The sequence below is a fragment of the Oncorhynchus mykiss genome, chromosome 6 (assembly GCF_013265735.2).
Source record: "Oncorhynchus mykiss isolate Arlee chromosome 6, USDA_OmykA_1.1, whole genome shotgun sequence".
NCBI lineage: Eukaryota > Metazoa > Chordata > Actinopteri > Salmoniformes > Salmonidae > Oncorhynchus > Oncorhynchus mykiss.
Window position 1 is genome coordinate 25,286,643 of NC_048570.1, and position 16,456 is coordinate 25,303,098.

The 16,456-nt window shown below is 41.8% G+C and overlaps 1 protein-coding gene across 2 annotated transcripts in view; it reads right to left on the minus strand.

Moving 5' to 3' along the window:
- The window catches only part of LOC110525591 (transmembrane protein 132C), a 202,622-nt gene that overhangs the window by 113,782 nt on the left and 72,384 nt on the right, over nt 1-16,456 (minus strand). For both annotated transcript variants that reach the window (XM_036979719.1, XM_021605839.2), the window contains exon 3: nt 6,231-6,374. In XM_036979719.1, coding sequence (XP_036835614.1) covers nt 6,231-6,374 — 144 coding nt within the window. The remainder of the gene's footprint in view (nt 1-6,230; nt 6,375-16,456) is intronic.

The following is a 16,456-nucleotide window of genomic DNA, read 5'->3' on the forward strand; positions in this document are numbered from 1 at the left end:
GTCTATTAGAACAAATATTAATGTCACTTTTTTCTGGCAGAGTTTGAGTTCTGGAGTGCAATCCAATAACAATGAACAATGTATCACTATAGTCATTCTGGTTTTGAAAATATTCCATTGAATGAGATGTGTGAAGTGGGCATTTTACAGCTGTGGTGGCCTTGTGGAAATAGAAAGCAAGCTAGTATGACAGACAGCACAGTGCCTTCAGAAAGTATTAATACCTATTTACTTATTCCACATTTTGTTGTGTTACAGCATGAATTCAAAATGGATTAAACAATATCCCAAAATGACAAAGTGAAAACATGTTTTTTGAAATATTTCATTTACATAAGTATTCACACCCATGAGTTGATACTTTGTAGTAGCACCTTTGGCAGTGATTACAGCTGTGAGTCTTTCTGGGTAAGTCTCTAAGAGCTTTCCACACATGAATTGTGCAACATTTTCCCATTATTCTTTTCAAAATTATTCAAGCTTTGTCAAATTGGTTGATCATTGCTAGACAAACCATTCAGATCTTGCCATAGATTTTCAAGTAGACTTAAGTCAAAACTGTAACTCGGCCACTCAGGAACATTCACTGTCTTCTTGGTAAGCAACCCCAGTGTAAATTTGGCCTTGTGTTTTAGGTTATTGTCCTGTTGAAATGTGAATTCATCTCCCAGTGTCTGGTGGAAAGCAGACTGAACCCGGTTTTCCTCTAGGATTTTGCCTGTGCTTTGCTCCATTCCGTTCCATTTCTTTTTTATCCTGAAAAACACCCCAGTCCTTAATGATTAACAAGCATACCCATAATATGATGCTGTCAACACTATTCTTGAAAATATGGAGAGTGGTACTCAGTAATGCGTTATATTGGATTTGCCCCGAACATAACACTTTGTATTCAGGACAAAAAGTGAATTGCTTTGCCCCACTTTTTGCAGTATTACTATAGTGCCTTTTTGAAAAGGGGGAATATTTTTATTCTGTACAGGCTCCCTTCTTTTCCCTCTCTCAATTAGCTTAATATTGTAGAGTAACTACAATGTTGTTGATCCATCTTCAGTGTTCTCCTATCACAGCCCTTCAACTCAGCAACTGTTTTAAAGTCACCATTGGCCTCGAGAAATCCCTGAGCGGTTTCCTTCCTCTCTGCAACTGAGTTAGGAAGGACGTCTGTATCTTTGTAGTGACTGGGTGTATTGATACCCCATCCAAAGTGTAATTAATAACTTCACCATGCTCAAAGGGATATTCAATATCGGCTTTTTTATTCGTACACATCTACAAATAGGTGCCCTTCTGTGCAAGGTATTGGAAAACCTCGCTGTTCTTTGTGGTTGAATCTGTGTTTGAAATTCACTGTTTGGACTGAGGGACCTTACAGATAAATGTATGTGTGGGGTACAGAGATGAGGTAGTCATTCAAAAAATCTTGTTAAACACTATTATTGCACAGAGTGAGTCCATGCAACTTATTATGTGACTTGTTAAGCAAATGTTTACTCCTGAACTTATTTAGGCATGCCATAACAAAGGGGTTGAATACTTATTAACTCAAGACATTTCAGCATTTCAGAAAAATGTAAATGTAATAGATTTTAAATTCAAGCAGTAACACAACAAAATGTGGAAAAAGTCAAGGAGTGTAAATTCTTTCTGAAGGCACTGTACGACTATAGTACACTACAACAGCTACAGTAGGCCTATACAATAGAGCTGGGTGTGGATAGGCTATCTGGTGCAGATTTTAAGCCAATTCAGTGGAATTGCCACCACTCCAGATTGTGTGACTCGTCCAAGTCACCTATAGTATTCCCTTTAATACATAGCAGGAACAATATGCCTGCTGCACTGCCCATGTACTGGTTATAAAATACATCATATACACAAGGTTAAAGGTACTAGAGAAAAAACAGGTAATAAAGTGGGTAATAAAATTCCCCCTGATAAAAAAGCTGCAGCTACAGCAGATTGACCGACAGTACTCACATCCACTCATTGTGCTAGTTTGAAAAGAGAGAACGGGATGGAGAAATATTGCAGTCAGTGTGAGGCTGATAAATTGAAAGACAGCTCAACAGATGAGATGGCTGTATCTAATCCCTCCAAAGGGCTCCAATGAAAAGACTGGGAGTGGGAAAGGGGTGGAGAGGCAATGCAAAAATAAAGGATAATTGTATATTATAGCCACGGCTGGGCTTCTTGTGCCTATGGAGTGACTTGGGACAGCTGGGGGATTAGGGAGCAATGGTCCATCCAACATGGCCCAACAGGACAGTCAGGGATTAGACAGAACATGCTCGCTCTTGTCTCTGACTCCCTCACTTCAATCAATGAAACTGACTTCACTACACACTCATGTGAGAGAGACTCGGCACAACCTGGTGCTGCTGAGACAGAGCACTGAGAGTACACTGAGCATTATATCAGGGAGATGAGGCAAGGGAAGTAGAAGACCTGAGTGCCAGGTTGACTGTGCCAGACTTGTTTGCCTGGATGTTTTCTTTTATGTTGTACATGATGCTTGATAATCAGTGTTGTAGTACTGCTAAGGACCATGTAGGGGTACCTCCCTGGTTCATGATATCAAGATGAATTATACAACAGACCTAAACATTCAAAGTCTCTAGACTCTTTGAGGTTGGAATAGCAATCACACTCTTACTTCTTTTGAACACACAGCTCTGCATTGAACTAACTAAAGTAATCAATGGATGGTTACTGCCCTAATACTTTTTGTGGGAGGAATTGTTTAACAAGAATTTAAGCAAGAATACTGGAAAAAATATATTAGAATTAGTTTAAAAGGCTAAATTCAAACAACCACAGGGCATACTTTGAATGGAAGGTGACAGGGTCAAACTCTAAAGTCTTCTCTTTTCTTAAAAAATAAGTAGAGTAGAATGATGCTGATGAACTTAATAATCAGAGCTTTCCAACCTCCCAATCATTCACTAATCCGTATAATTACACCTGTCACTAAAAAGTTAGATTTATTAACCCAACTTCCTGATCCATAGAAGAAAACCATTAGAACACACAAAGGGCCCCGCATGTCACGCCCTGATCTTAGAGATCTTTATTTATTCTCTATGTTTGGTTCGGTCAGGGTGTGACTCAGGTGGGAAAATCTATGTTTTCTATTTCTTTGTTGTTTTGTCTATCGTTGTCTCTGATTGGGAATCATATACAAGTTGTGATTTTCCGTTTGGGTTTTGGTGGGATCTTATTTTCTGTTTAGTGTCTGTGCCTGACGGAAATGTTCACTTTTGTTTCTGAATTTGTTATTTTTGTTTGAGTGTTTCTTGTAGATACATTTCATGAACACTCTCCACGCTGCGCTTTGGTCTCATTCCGACGACAGACGTTACACCGCATCCCAGCTTAATTAACACAGCAGTAACCTTTTTCACATCCTGGGAATCTCTTTCCTATTTACTAGATACATTTAAGTACATAATAAAGATAGGAAATGACCAAACAACTTTAAGGCTATTTAGGTTTGGGGAAATGAGTATGCTAATCAAAAGAGAGCATACTATATTGGACATGGTGCTGTCAGGTGGACATCACTAGCTAAATGCAGGCTCAAACACTGTTACATTCTTATTTATAAGGCCATTTTAGGAAAACTGCAGTTTTATGTATCCTCTCTTCTAGCTCGAAATAAAAACACATACAAACTCTGCTCTCAATCTTGTTTTATGCTAACAGTCCTGAAAATTGGAATTCCCTACAAGCCGACCTAAAACTCCCCGACCTGGTGTCCCTGGAGGAGTATGAGAGAAATAATCACGTATTTACCTGATTTGTTTAATAATAGTTAATAGTTAACAATGAATATCTTAACAATAGTAGAGACATTTCTTTAGTACCAATGCTGTGCTTCTGAGAAAGGATGGTTAATCTCTTCACCACTCACTCCCCGCAGCTGGTCTAGCCATGTGGTCAGGGACATGGGATGGAGATAAGCTTGAGGAACAGATAGACCTGTATAGTTTCAATTTCTCTTTGTTTCTGAGCAACCTGGTCACACGACATAAGACAAAGAGTCTCTGAGAAGTGACCACAGTTATTCAGCCCATCCTGTTATTTTACTATCTTCCAAGGGCACCGCTGTGGGGGGGATGGAAGAGAACAGAGGCTAGCTTGGTAGAGAAAGGAGTAAACGGAACTGCAGTTATCACTTGTTTGTGCGCTATGACCTGTTACACCTGGCCACAAGAACAAAACAAGGAAGCTTATGATGCCTTGATCTGCTGGGGTGGGACCAACCATGACTAAGCAGTTCTTGGGTTTCTATAAAAAAACTTGTTTATTATTGGAGCACTCAATCGATTCACCTTGTATGTGTGTGTTTTATTGACCTGCTCCCTTATCGATAGATTTTTAATAAAGTGAATATCCTGATTGGTGATTGACCTTGTCTCTCCTCAGTATTGATTCGAATTTCCACGATATGAGGTCAAAGGACAAATAGATGAACAGGTTGTTGAGACATGTAGTTGATTCTAGTTTGCGTTGCCTTTTGTAAGGACTATGTTGTTTTACTTTACACACACCACACACATGCCTGCACACACACACATCCACTGTTTGTTTGCTGTTGTATTTGTGCTGTTGCCAGTGTCTTCTGTCTGTGTTGTCTGTTTGGTCTTACATTGTTTGTTTTTATTTTTAATCTCAGCCCCCGTCCCCACAGGAGGCCGTTTAACTCTTGCCAGCCCGTCATTGTAAATAAGAATTTGTTCTTAATTGACTTGCCTAGTTAAATAAAGGTTAAATAAAAATATTGAATAAAAAACGGGCATAGGCATCACCACATTTGGTTGCTTGGAAGTTGTGGGAACGTACATTGTTGGTTTCCCATGGTTCTCCCATTGGTTCTGTGAATGAAGCCATAAGTTTCCTGACCGGTAAAACTGATTGTCTTTAAAACGTTCTGAGAACAGAAGTGAAAATTGTTTTGGAAATGTTTATTTTTAGGTTGCAGGGAGGTTCTGATAACGTTTTACTTTGGTTCCTTGAAAGCTTTCCTGGGAGGTTTAATTAACACTGAGAACGGAAAGGATAAGTTATTTTGAGGTTTTTGAATAACTTCCTTAACCTTCACTGAATGTTTCAATACAAATTTTACTAACACTGATAGCTTATTTTGGGTTAACTTTTTGGAATTCAAAGGGCAGATAGGACCCACAGAAATTCATTTCCTTAAGCATTAATCATGCAAACAAATTGTATTCTGACATGACATCAGTAAGATTAGAACCTATAATCTTCTGTTCTCTATCCAATCGGGCATCAGGATGGAGCTAGTATGCCTTGTTTTTATACGCATGCAATGCTGCTCATTTTAGTCTATTCAAAAAGACCCCATCTCAAAGGAAACAAGCACTCATTAAGATCAGGTGTTGCCAATTAGTGGGAGAGGCCAACACCTGAACACACTTAACAAGATAGAGGATAGAGAGTTTTGTTGACACTGAGAACGGAATGTATATGTATTTAATCAACATTCTTAGAATGTTCTCTGAACATTACTAAAGTTTTCTTGTGTTTTTTATGAAACGTTTTCTGAACATTCTGAGAAAGGAATGTATGTTTTTAAATAACAATCTTAGGACTGCTCTCAACGTTGTTAAAGTTTTCTTGTGGTTTTTCTAAAAAGTTTTCTTAATGTTCTTGGAACAATTTGAGAACGTGACTAAGTAGAACCATGACGAAACCTGTAAGAAACGTTATGCTGAAGTACCGAAATTCCCACAGAAGAACGCGGCTTCTTAACATTCTCTGAACTATTTGAGAACATTCCCAATGTCAAAGCAGTAGGAGAACGCTCATGTAACCATGTTTGAACTATTATGAAACGTTCTGTTAAAGTAGTGAAATACCAAGAATTATTTTGTCAAGTTCCTTAAATGTGCTGAGTATGTTTAAAAGCCAAGCAACTATCCTGCACCATTCCCAGAAGGTTTTGGGAAGGTTGTATGCAAAATAATCAAAGGACAACCATGCTTTTACCAAGAACTAAGAAACATATGGTTCTCAGAACGTTATGTGTTAGCTGGGTTTACTCAAGCCAACACTGTGATATTTAGAGTCAAGAGTTATAAGGCAGACTTCGGTCCTATAGGGGATGGTTGTAGATGGGTGAGTGCAGGTTGTAGATGGTTGTGTGTACAGTATACTAGTGATGTCCAATAGGACACCGTGGGGAGATCCAGGTGCTCCTGACTGACCTTTGTCCGTAGCTGGACTCTTTCCTGCGGCAACGGAGGGTGACCACCCTGTGCCCCTCGCTCCTCACATCCTGGCTCACCATCCACAGGGTGGGGTTGCTGGGCCGGGCACCCAGAAACACCATGCCCTCTTTCAACTTGACCCTGGGGAAGAGGAAAAAACACACAGAAACTCTGGATGAGAGAGAACACAGTGCAGCATGGGTTGGTTAAACATGTGGTTAAATCAAACAGATCTTTAATTCACTGAATCATTGTATGCATCCAGCTGAACCTGCTCCAAACAGCTGAGGCCCAACAGACCATGTCGTCTTCGCCATAGAAATACACGTAAAAGGATCAGATGGTTTCAACAAATCCCTTTTTCTTCATATGTGTCTCAGCTGTCTGTTATTTTCTTCCTATGAAATAATTACTCAAACTCTGTCACGTTCCAGCCAATTATGTGACCAACAGATGTATCCTCCTAGAAGAGGAAAATTGTGGACAGGCGTACATTTTTATCTCTGTTTTGTGGTGTAACTGCTGTTCTTCAGTTCAATAAAAAACTGTATCACTGTGTATACATATAATGGTAGAAATAACATTGTTTACAGTAAAACCATGATGTGTTTTGCTTCAACATGTATTATTGAAGTAGATTAACAAAAGTATTTGTCCCTGGCACAGGGACCATGCAAGTTGTTTCCATGTGTATACTAGATACAATGTCTATTATCCTCCAGTAATGATTATAATAACAAACATTTTCTGAATCTAAAAAGGATATAATGAAATGTGTTCAGTGACTGCAGCAAATTAAAGTAGGCCTATGTCCTTGGCAGAAAATACTGCAAAAAGGGATAATGTTCACAGGGAAAATCTACAAATGAAATGTTATTAGTCCATTCACTGCACATACAGTAGAGCAGTCGGGTTTCTGACGGGAAATGATGGAAAGAAACGGAAAAAATTGCCTTTCTTTACATTATTAATCAGGCTGAGGCCAGTATGGTGCACTCAGGAATAACCATTTGTGTCCTGCTACACCCTCCCAACACCAAACACCTTCCCAATACCACACACCCTCCCAACACTAAACACCTTCCCAATACCAAACACCTTTCCAATACCAAACATCTTCCAACACCAAACACCTTCTCAACACCACACAGACAGAGCTATGGACGGAAGGAATGACCATCCAAGATGTAAAAATGAGTTTTAACCATGTTTTGGGACTATATAGGGTTAACATTTACTTTGTTTACAAACTTTGGAGTAAAACAAACATTTATTTTGAGTTCTGATGTCTCACTGATCGTCTGTGTCCTGAGACTCTGTCTAGCTCAAATCCATTCCAGCTGCCCTCTGCCACAACAGCAATAAGAAACGTTTTCTATCACCAGACATATATGCAATGACAAAACCCTCACTGGCCAGTCAAAATAAATACTTTGATGTGAAACCTTATTAGCGTATTACAGGAACAATGATTGGCGCATAATAAGACAGCAGCACAGATGGTGTGGTTCCACTCTCTACAAGATTGGGGATACAGTCCAGGGCTAATGGTCACTCAGAATGCATGGCTGCGTGTTACTTTCTAGAGATTTGAGCTCTCTTGACCAGCTTGTTCTTTGTCTTGGATGTTTGTTTGAGCAAGCTCCCTTTGGATGAAAAATAGTAAAGCCAGACAGATAGACATAATGTGACAGGATCATACGAAAAAGAGAAGGGCGCTTCAGATTAAATTTCAGGGCTTCAAATGAAGCAAACACACTGAATGCCATACCCAGAATGCGGGTATGAAGTATTTAAGCTAATGTTCCAGGCAAACACACTCATCTAAGATGGCTCTCGCTTCTCACACACTTTAGAGATATTAAATACAGTAGAGGTATGTTCTAAGGCCTCACTCACTCACTCACTCACTCACTCACTCACTCACTCACTCACTCTCTTTATTTTCCAGGAGGAGGCAGAGAGCAAAGGGGACATGGTTCTTGTTTCTCCTCACTTGAATAAACATGATGTCTCTCAGTAGTTTCCCATCCAGACATTGGATTTGAGAATGTTCTGTACTCGACTGAATCCAGCACTTAGGAATACAGGGCATTAACCTCCCCAACCATGTCGAAGCTGGGAGTGTAGTGTGTAGTACATTGAGTACATTGACTGAAGTAAAAGTCCCTTTATTGACTTAATGTTCAATATGGACTTGCATCCAGTTGAGGAACCTCCTGCAGCTCTGTAGGCCCATCAGAGTTCCTCTAATGTTGGTCATCTAACACTCCCCATGTGGATACACTACTTCAAATACTGGAGCTTTTCAACTTTTCTAAACTTTTAAACTGACATATAGCATTTAGAACAGAATTATGGCAAATGTGCTTTTCATGTCTTTGACAGCTGGGGTGGGAGTGAATACTCATAACATACAAATATACTATGAATATGAAAGCAACTCCTGAGAGACTCATTAGGTGTGACACCTTGGTCTTATTGCCAATGAGTGGTGTACTGTGGCAGTGCGAGGGTGAGCGTGGGATTGTCATGGTGCTGAAATGGAGTGCTGGCACAACTAATCTAAAGGAAATATCTACCTGCGATGTTCTTATGAAACATGAAATCAAGAAAATTGCCATTGTGTATTGCCTCCACAATACACAATGAAGTCTGGAAAACGTGGCAAAATTTAAAGAAGCCAATTCACTAACAGCATACAGACCGAATAGTGAATAGTCATTTTTATCCGTCGTTTTCTATCTCTCCTTGTACATCTCCCTCTCACAAAGCAACACTAATGGATGTAGTAGCACTCTCTGTACTATTGGGAATCAACACCCAAATAGCTAGTGAAGTCATAGGACAGTCTGAGACTTACAGAATACAATGTGTAACAGTATAGCTTCCGTCCCTCTCCTTGCCCCAACCTGGGCTCGAACCAGGGACCCTCTGCACACATCAACCACAGTCACTCACGAAGCATAGTTACCCATCGCACCACAAAAGTGGAACAACTACTTCTAGGTCTCAGAGCGAGTGACGTTGCCGACTGAAACACTATTAGCGCGCACCACTGCTAACCGTTTCACATCGGCCACACTCACCCCCCTTTTGACCTCCTCCTTTTCTGCAGCAACCAGTGATCCAGGTCAACAGCATCAATGTAACAGTATAGCTTCCGTCCCTCTCCTCGCCCCAACCTGGGCTTGAACCACAGACACTCTGCACACATCAACCACAGTCAATCACGAAGCATCGTTACCCATCACGCCACAAAAGCCACGGCCCTTGCAGAGCAAGGGGAACAACTACTTCTAGGTCTCAGAGCGAGTGACGTTACCGACTGAAACACTATTAGCGCGCACCACCGCTAACTAGCTAGCCATTTCACATCGGCCACAAATGCAGAAATTGGGTGTTACTCTGAACAAAGGAAAGCTGTGAGCTGACATTTTCACAGAAATTAAAGGTGGAGGCTTATTCTATACCAATACTTGTTGGGTCCAACCCGTCAGGGAATATATTTTCTTTGAATGTATTGAGCTACGTGCCAAATTGAATGTCCCGAATACCAAATAATGCACAGTAACAAATTAATAAAGAAAATATAATACCCACATCAACTGAAGAGGAAATGTCATGCGTTTTTAAATGTTCTCAACTGCCAATACTTCATTAACAATACTCTCAGATACTGCATGGGAGTCACAATATGCTACTTCACAAATCTGTCAGCATAGCAAATCAAAATGGAGCTGAACATAACAAAGTGGACACTGCTAATCCTCAGAAAGTTACTATAGTCCACTCTCAATTCTAACACCATTTCAGAATAACATCAGGCCCCCCACCACCAGGTTACACCCTTGCCTAACACTCTACCTCCTCATTCAGACCTTGATCGACTGCAGAAGCCACACTCTGTCTCCTTGGAGGGTTCCCTCAATAAATAATGATGAGATAACTAGGAATTAAGCACTGTCCCTCAGTGGAGCAGTGAAGGAAACAAACATCTTCAGAGGAAATCCAATAAGTTGGAAGCTGCGCTACAGTGGTCTCCAGCCGGCAGTCCACTGCATGCTCCTGGGCCTCTCGCTCCCCTCTCCCTGGCTCCATGATGCAGCACAGGCCGTTGGAGAGGGATGGCACTCTGTTGCTCATCGTTTCCCTCCATTACTCTGCTGAGGCCCATCTGCATCCTCCATCACCAGGCTAGGCGCTGCATGCAGGAGGCCATGTTTCACTGTTACACTGGTCCACCCCCTCCAACACAGTGTGGGTGAATGAGACAGCTCAGCAGGGAGAGGACAAAGTGAGTTTGTCGTCAGGGGGACTGCTGGGGGACAACAGGGGGGATGGTGGTTTGCGATGGTTTGTGGCTAATGGAAGCTGAGCTGAAACGCCTCAGAAGCAGCTGACACTATCAAAAAGACTGTTGGGATGTACCCAGACCACCAAAACATCAGGCCATTAACACGCATGTACACATAACACACTCTTTATTTATTTATTTATTTATTTAACTAGGCAAGTCAGTAAGAACAAATTCTTATTTTCAATGACAGCGGGTTAACTGCCTTGTTCAGGGGCAGAACGACAGATTTGTACCTTGTCAGCTCGGGGATTCGATTGTGTAACCTTTCGGTTACTAGTCCAACGCTCTAACCACTAGGCTACCTGCCCTGGAATACTCAACAACATCCAGCCATTAACACACACACTTACCCTGAACTACACGACAACATCTGGTCATTCACACACTCTTATCTGGAATACAAAACAACATGAAACCCATTTACACACTCTCTTGGCCCAGACTGCAAAAAAACAGCTCATTATACTGTAGTAATGTGCAACACTGAAACATACGGATGTTCACCCAATTCTTCTCTTTGGACAGTAAACAGAACAAACATGACGCACTATGAGACCCACCAAGACAGATGCTTTGTTCAGCATTACATAGAGGTTGTTAAGGGTTGTCTGAGACCAACTGAGATGTTGGTAAATAATATATTTGGTACGCAGAGCTTGCAGGTTTCTGGAATGCAGATGTCTCATTCAGCACACATATTTTACATTAATGAGTGTTTACATTTGACATTTTAGTAATTTAGCAGACATTCTTATCGAGAGTGACTTGCAATTAGTGCATTCATCGTAAGATAGCTAGGTGAAACAACCACATATCACAGTCGTACCAAGTAAATTTTTCCTCAATAATGTAGTTATCAGCAAAGTCATTGGTAGTAGGGTTTTAAGGGGGCGCCATGGGATTTATTTAAGATACTCTTTGAAAAGGATGGGTTTCAGACATTTTCGGAAGATGGGCAAGGACTCCACTGTCCTGACGTTAGGGGGAGCTTGTTCCACCATTGGGGTGAGTGAGCTTTGACTAGGCTGGGTGGGAGCTGAGTCCAGTAGGGGTGGGAGGGCCAAGAGTTCAGAGGTGGTAGACCAGAGGTGGCAGAACCATTACCATTGTCTTGTAGTGGATGCAAGATTTGATTGGAAGCCAATGGAGTGTGCGGAGGAGTGGGGTGACATGAGAGAACTTGGGAAGGTTGAACACCAGGCGGGCTACGGCATTCTGGATAAGTTGCAGAGGTTTGATGGCACAAGTAGGGAGCCCAGCAGTAGACGGGAGATGACAAGTGCCTGAATTAGGACTTGCACCTCTTCCTCTGTGAGGAACAGTTGTACTCTACGGATGTTGCACAGCATGAACCTGCAGTAGCGAGAGAACGACAGGGTGTTGTCCAGGGTCACGCCAAGGTTCTTAGCACTCTGGGAGGGCAAGTGCCTGAATTAGGACCTGCACCTCTTCCTCTGTGAGGAACAGTCATACTCTATGGATGTTGCACAGCATGAACCTGCAGTAGCGAGAGAACGACAGGGTGTTGTCCAGGGTCACGCCAAGGTTCTTAGCACTCTGGGAGGGACACTGTGGAGTTGTCAACCGTGATGGAGAAGTCTTGGAGAAGGCAGGCCAGGTGGAGCTTGAGGTGGTGGGCCGACATCCAAGCTGAGATGTTTGCCAGGCATCCAGAGATGTGTTGCCACCTGGGTGTCAAAAGGGGGGAAGGAGAAAAGTGATTGAGTGTAAATTGCATAGCAATGATTGGATAAAACCATGTGAGGATATGACAGAGCAGAGCGACTTGGTTTATAGAGAAAAGAGGAGAGGGCCTAGAACCGAGCCTTGCGGGACACCAGTAGTGAGAGCTCATGGTGCAGACAAAGACCCTCTCCACGTTAACTGGTAGGAGCAACCTGCCAGGTAGGATGCAATCCAGCATTGTGCAGAAACTGAGAAGCCCAGCCCTGAGAGGGTAAAAAGGAGGATCTGATAGTTCCCGCTGTCGAAGGCAGAGGATAGATCGAGGAGGACGCGAACAGGAGGACGAGAACATGAGGATGAGAACAGGAGGATGTACATGTCTATTACATGGGCGTGCATGTCTAGTCAGTTCTCTTGTTCAGTTCACTGTGGGCCACTGTAGTGTGACAGATACAGTATCGTCTGCCCTCTCCCATCCGATGGCTAAAGAGTTCACAGTGTGTGTGTGTTTGTGTGTGCATTTGTGTAACAGATGTCCAGCAAAGACAAGAAGACTGATCTCGGCACCACAGTAACAAATTTGATCGTAACTCTTTTGCTCTGTCTTTTTAAAGAAAGGAATACCCAGCCAGCAGTCCCAGTTGATTGGTGTTTATTCTGATAACAGACGCAAGCAAGGAAGCACATTAGATGTGCGAGACAACAGTATATTGATGGCTGTAGATTCGTCCTTTGTCTGTTAGCATGGAAATAACTGTGAATTAGCAGGGAGCTAATGAGACCATTACAATTGTAGCATGCTCTCTAACTTGGTCTTACAGAAATAACATGCAAAAGTACATCCCAGGATGCCCCCAATATCTAATATGTACCACACACACATACAGTTAAAGTCAGAAGTTTACATACACCTTAGCCAAATACATTTAAACTCAGTTTTTCACAATTCCTGACATTTAATCCTGGTAAAAATTTGCCTTCCACAAGCTTCTCACAATAAGTTGGGTGAATTTTGGCCCATTCCTCCAGACAGCGCTGGTGTAACTGAGCCAGGTTTTTAGGGCTCCTTGCTCGCACAAGCTTTTTCAGTTTGGCCCACACATTTTCTATAGGATTGAGGTCACAGCTTTGTGATGGCCACTCCAATACCTTGACTTTGTTGTCCTTAAGCCATTTTGCCACAACTTTGTATGTATGCTTGGGGTCATTGTCCATTTGGAAGAACCATTTGCGACCAAGCTTTAACTTCCTGACTGATGTCTTGAGATGTTGCTTCAATATATCCACATAATTGTCTTTTCTCAAGATGCCATCTATTTTGTGAAGTGCACCATTCCCTCCTGCAGCATAGCACCCCCACAGCATGATGCTGCCACCCCCGTGCTTCACTGTTGAGATGGTGTTCTTCGGCTTGCAAGCCTCCACATTTTTCCTCCAAACATAATGATGGTCGTTATGGCCAAACAGTTCTATTTTTATTTAATCATATCAGAGGACATTTCTCCAAAAAGTACAATCTTTGTCCCAATGTGCAGTTGCAAACCATAGTCTGGCTTTTCTATGGCGATTTTGGAGCAGTGGCTTCTTCCTTGCTGAGTGGCCTTTCAGGTTATGTCGATATAGGACTAGTTTTACTTTGGATATAGATACTTTTGTACTTGTTTCCTTCAGTATCTTCACAAGGTCCTTTGCTGTTGTTCTGGGATTGATTTGTACTTTTCGCACCAAAGTACGTTCATCTCTAGGAGTGATATCATCTGTCTGTAAACAATTGTTGGAAAAATGACATGTGTCATACACAAGGTAGATGTCCTATCCGACTTGCCAAAAATTTGTGGAGTGGTTGAAAAACGAGTTTTAATGACTCCAACCTAAGTGTATGTAAACTTCTGACTTCAACTGTATATGTACAGTATATATCAGGAAATGTACATAGTTAACTCGTACACACTGTAAATATACGTAAATAGATTCCGCTATTTCTGAACGTGACCTACCGCTTGCATGTCAATAGACTGGGAAAAAGTGACGTTCGCGTCCCCTTTCTGCAAGCATAACCAATTGTATAATATGTAAAACTCAACCAACCAATAGGAATACATATTTCTGCAGTACCAAGTGGAAACATAACCAACCCTGTTACATTTGCAGTCAAAGCGTGACTGTGCACTCTGCTGCTAGTTAAATCGATCTGTCGTGCCGCTCATCTCTGGCATTCAACAGGGAAGAGAAACAGCTGCTATAGGACCACTATCAGAAACAACAGTAACTACCATCTGGAAACTGCAGTATATGTTATTGGTAAGCAGTTTTTAGTCATAATAAAATGTTAATAGGATTACAATAAATCCAACATTTTGTCACACATTTTATACTTCTATAAATATGAATAAATATGAAGTCTCACTGTAAACAGCCTGGCCTCAGAGAGGCTGTCAACAGCACACACAACAGCACACCTTAGGAAATCAGTGTAAACACATTATCTCCCAGGACAGTCGTTATATCAGCCCCCACTTTTAATCTCTCATGAATTATTCATCTAGTGTCCATTTTAACCATCACAATGTCAACATGAATGATAAGAAGACATTTAGAATTCCCCACCTGCGCCCATGGCCATATTTGCATCTATTACATAACCTCATGTATTTTATAATTGTAGCCATACTGACAGGGGCATGGCAGACTGGGATGGCAGATGACCTGAAGTGGCTCAGTAAAAAAGAAAGGGCTGCGACCAATGTGACTATGGTGCATAGCAGTGAACTTGTGGCTCCCTGGCCCATGTAGCCTACTGTACCTTTATACCATGGACCGCAAGTGTCTACAACATCCCCTCAGTGGTCGAACATTCCACCTCACAGAGGCAACATGTTTCATTGGCTTTGCATTTCAGAATCACACAGCAGAGATGACTGTATGTTGTGCCATTGCTCTCCTGAGTGCCCATACAGGAGAGAGGAAAATTGATTTGTATGCATATATGTGTGACAATTACACCACCCTTTGTGTCAACACGCTGAGCAATGTGCAAAAAGGAAGCATTACAAACCCATATTGAGAATTCATATGCCTGCTATCATGTTGTGTGGATCTGTGATTTCCTCACAAATGTCTCCTAATTGTACATTGATGACAGAGAGAGACAGAGAAAGAGTGGGTAGACAAAACAGGGATAAAGATGGGGAACACACAACAAAGAGAGAAGCAGAGCAATAAATATGAATGGTAAGTTAATAATACTCATACATAACTAAGACACTTGCAAAACATTTCCACTTTTGCTCCATCCAATCAGAGGTTTTCCATTCAATTCAACTCAGGGGCACCATTGCTTTCCTGTATCTCCGTAAGATTACCTTAACCAAGAACTTAGATGGCTCTAACTCCTTGCCTCAACTATTCCAAGAGGAAATCATTGACTTGGATGGCAGTTAGACCGTCATTTGTACAGTTACTAATTTACATAGAGGATTAGTTCAACTGCTCATCTATCCTGTATATGGCAGTATCTTCCCACCTAAAAGTGTCACCCTGTTCGAGATGAACTGATTAAAAAAATAAAAATAAACAGAAAAAGAGAGAAAGAGCAGGTAGAGGAGCTCAGCTCAAGAAAAGAGAGACTCCCATCCTGCAGGAGAGGAGTGTGTTTCCACTGATTCCTACGGCAGGCACAGGCTAATCTACAGGCAAACGTGTGCGTACGGATAAACATGCCTATCATTTACAGCACAACACCACCTCTCAGTCTCAACACACACACACACACACACACACACACACACACACACACACACACACTCACGACCAGGCCTCCACTAAGCTGTGACGGCGCGATAATGCCGGGATGTCGCCTGAGGCAGGAGACTGATTTACCCTCACACTTGTTTTCCCCCCTTTTTCTTCCCTCACTCAATTTTTCATCCGTTCTTACTTTTGAAAATAGGCAGAATAAATAGTTCTGTACGTGGAGGAAATTGGTTGTAAATGGAAGGCCTATTGAAAGCTCCAGATGTGCTCCCTGGAGATAATGATGTTCCACAAGATGATCAGCTGTTGAGGGAAGAGGAGAGTCGACTCATTCCACAAACCCTGTGATGGACAATGAAGGATGGAGTGAGGTCCATCCATATCCACTTTCATACCTACAGTATACTCTACATATACAAAATGT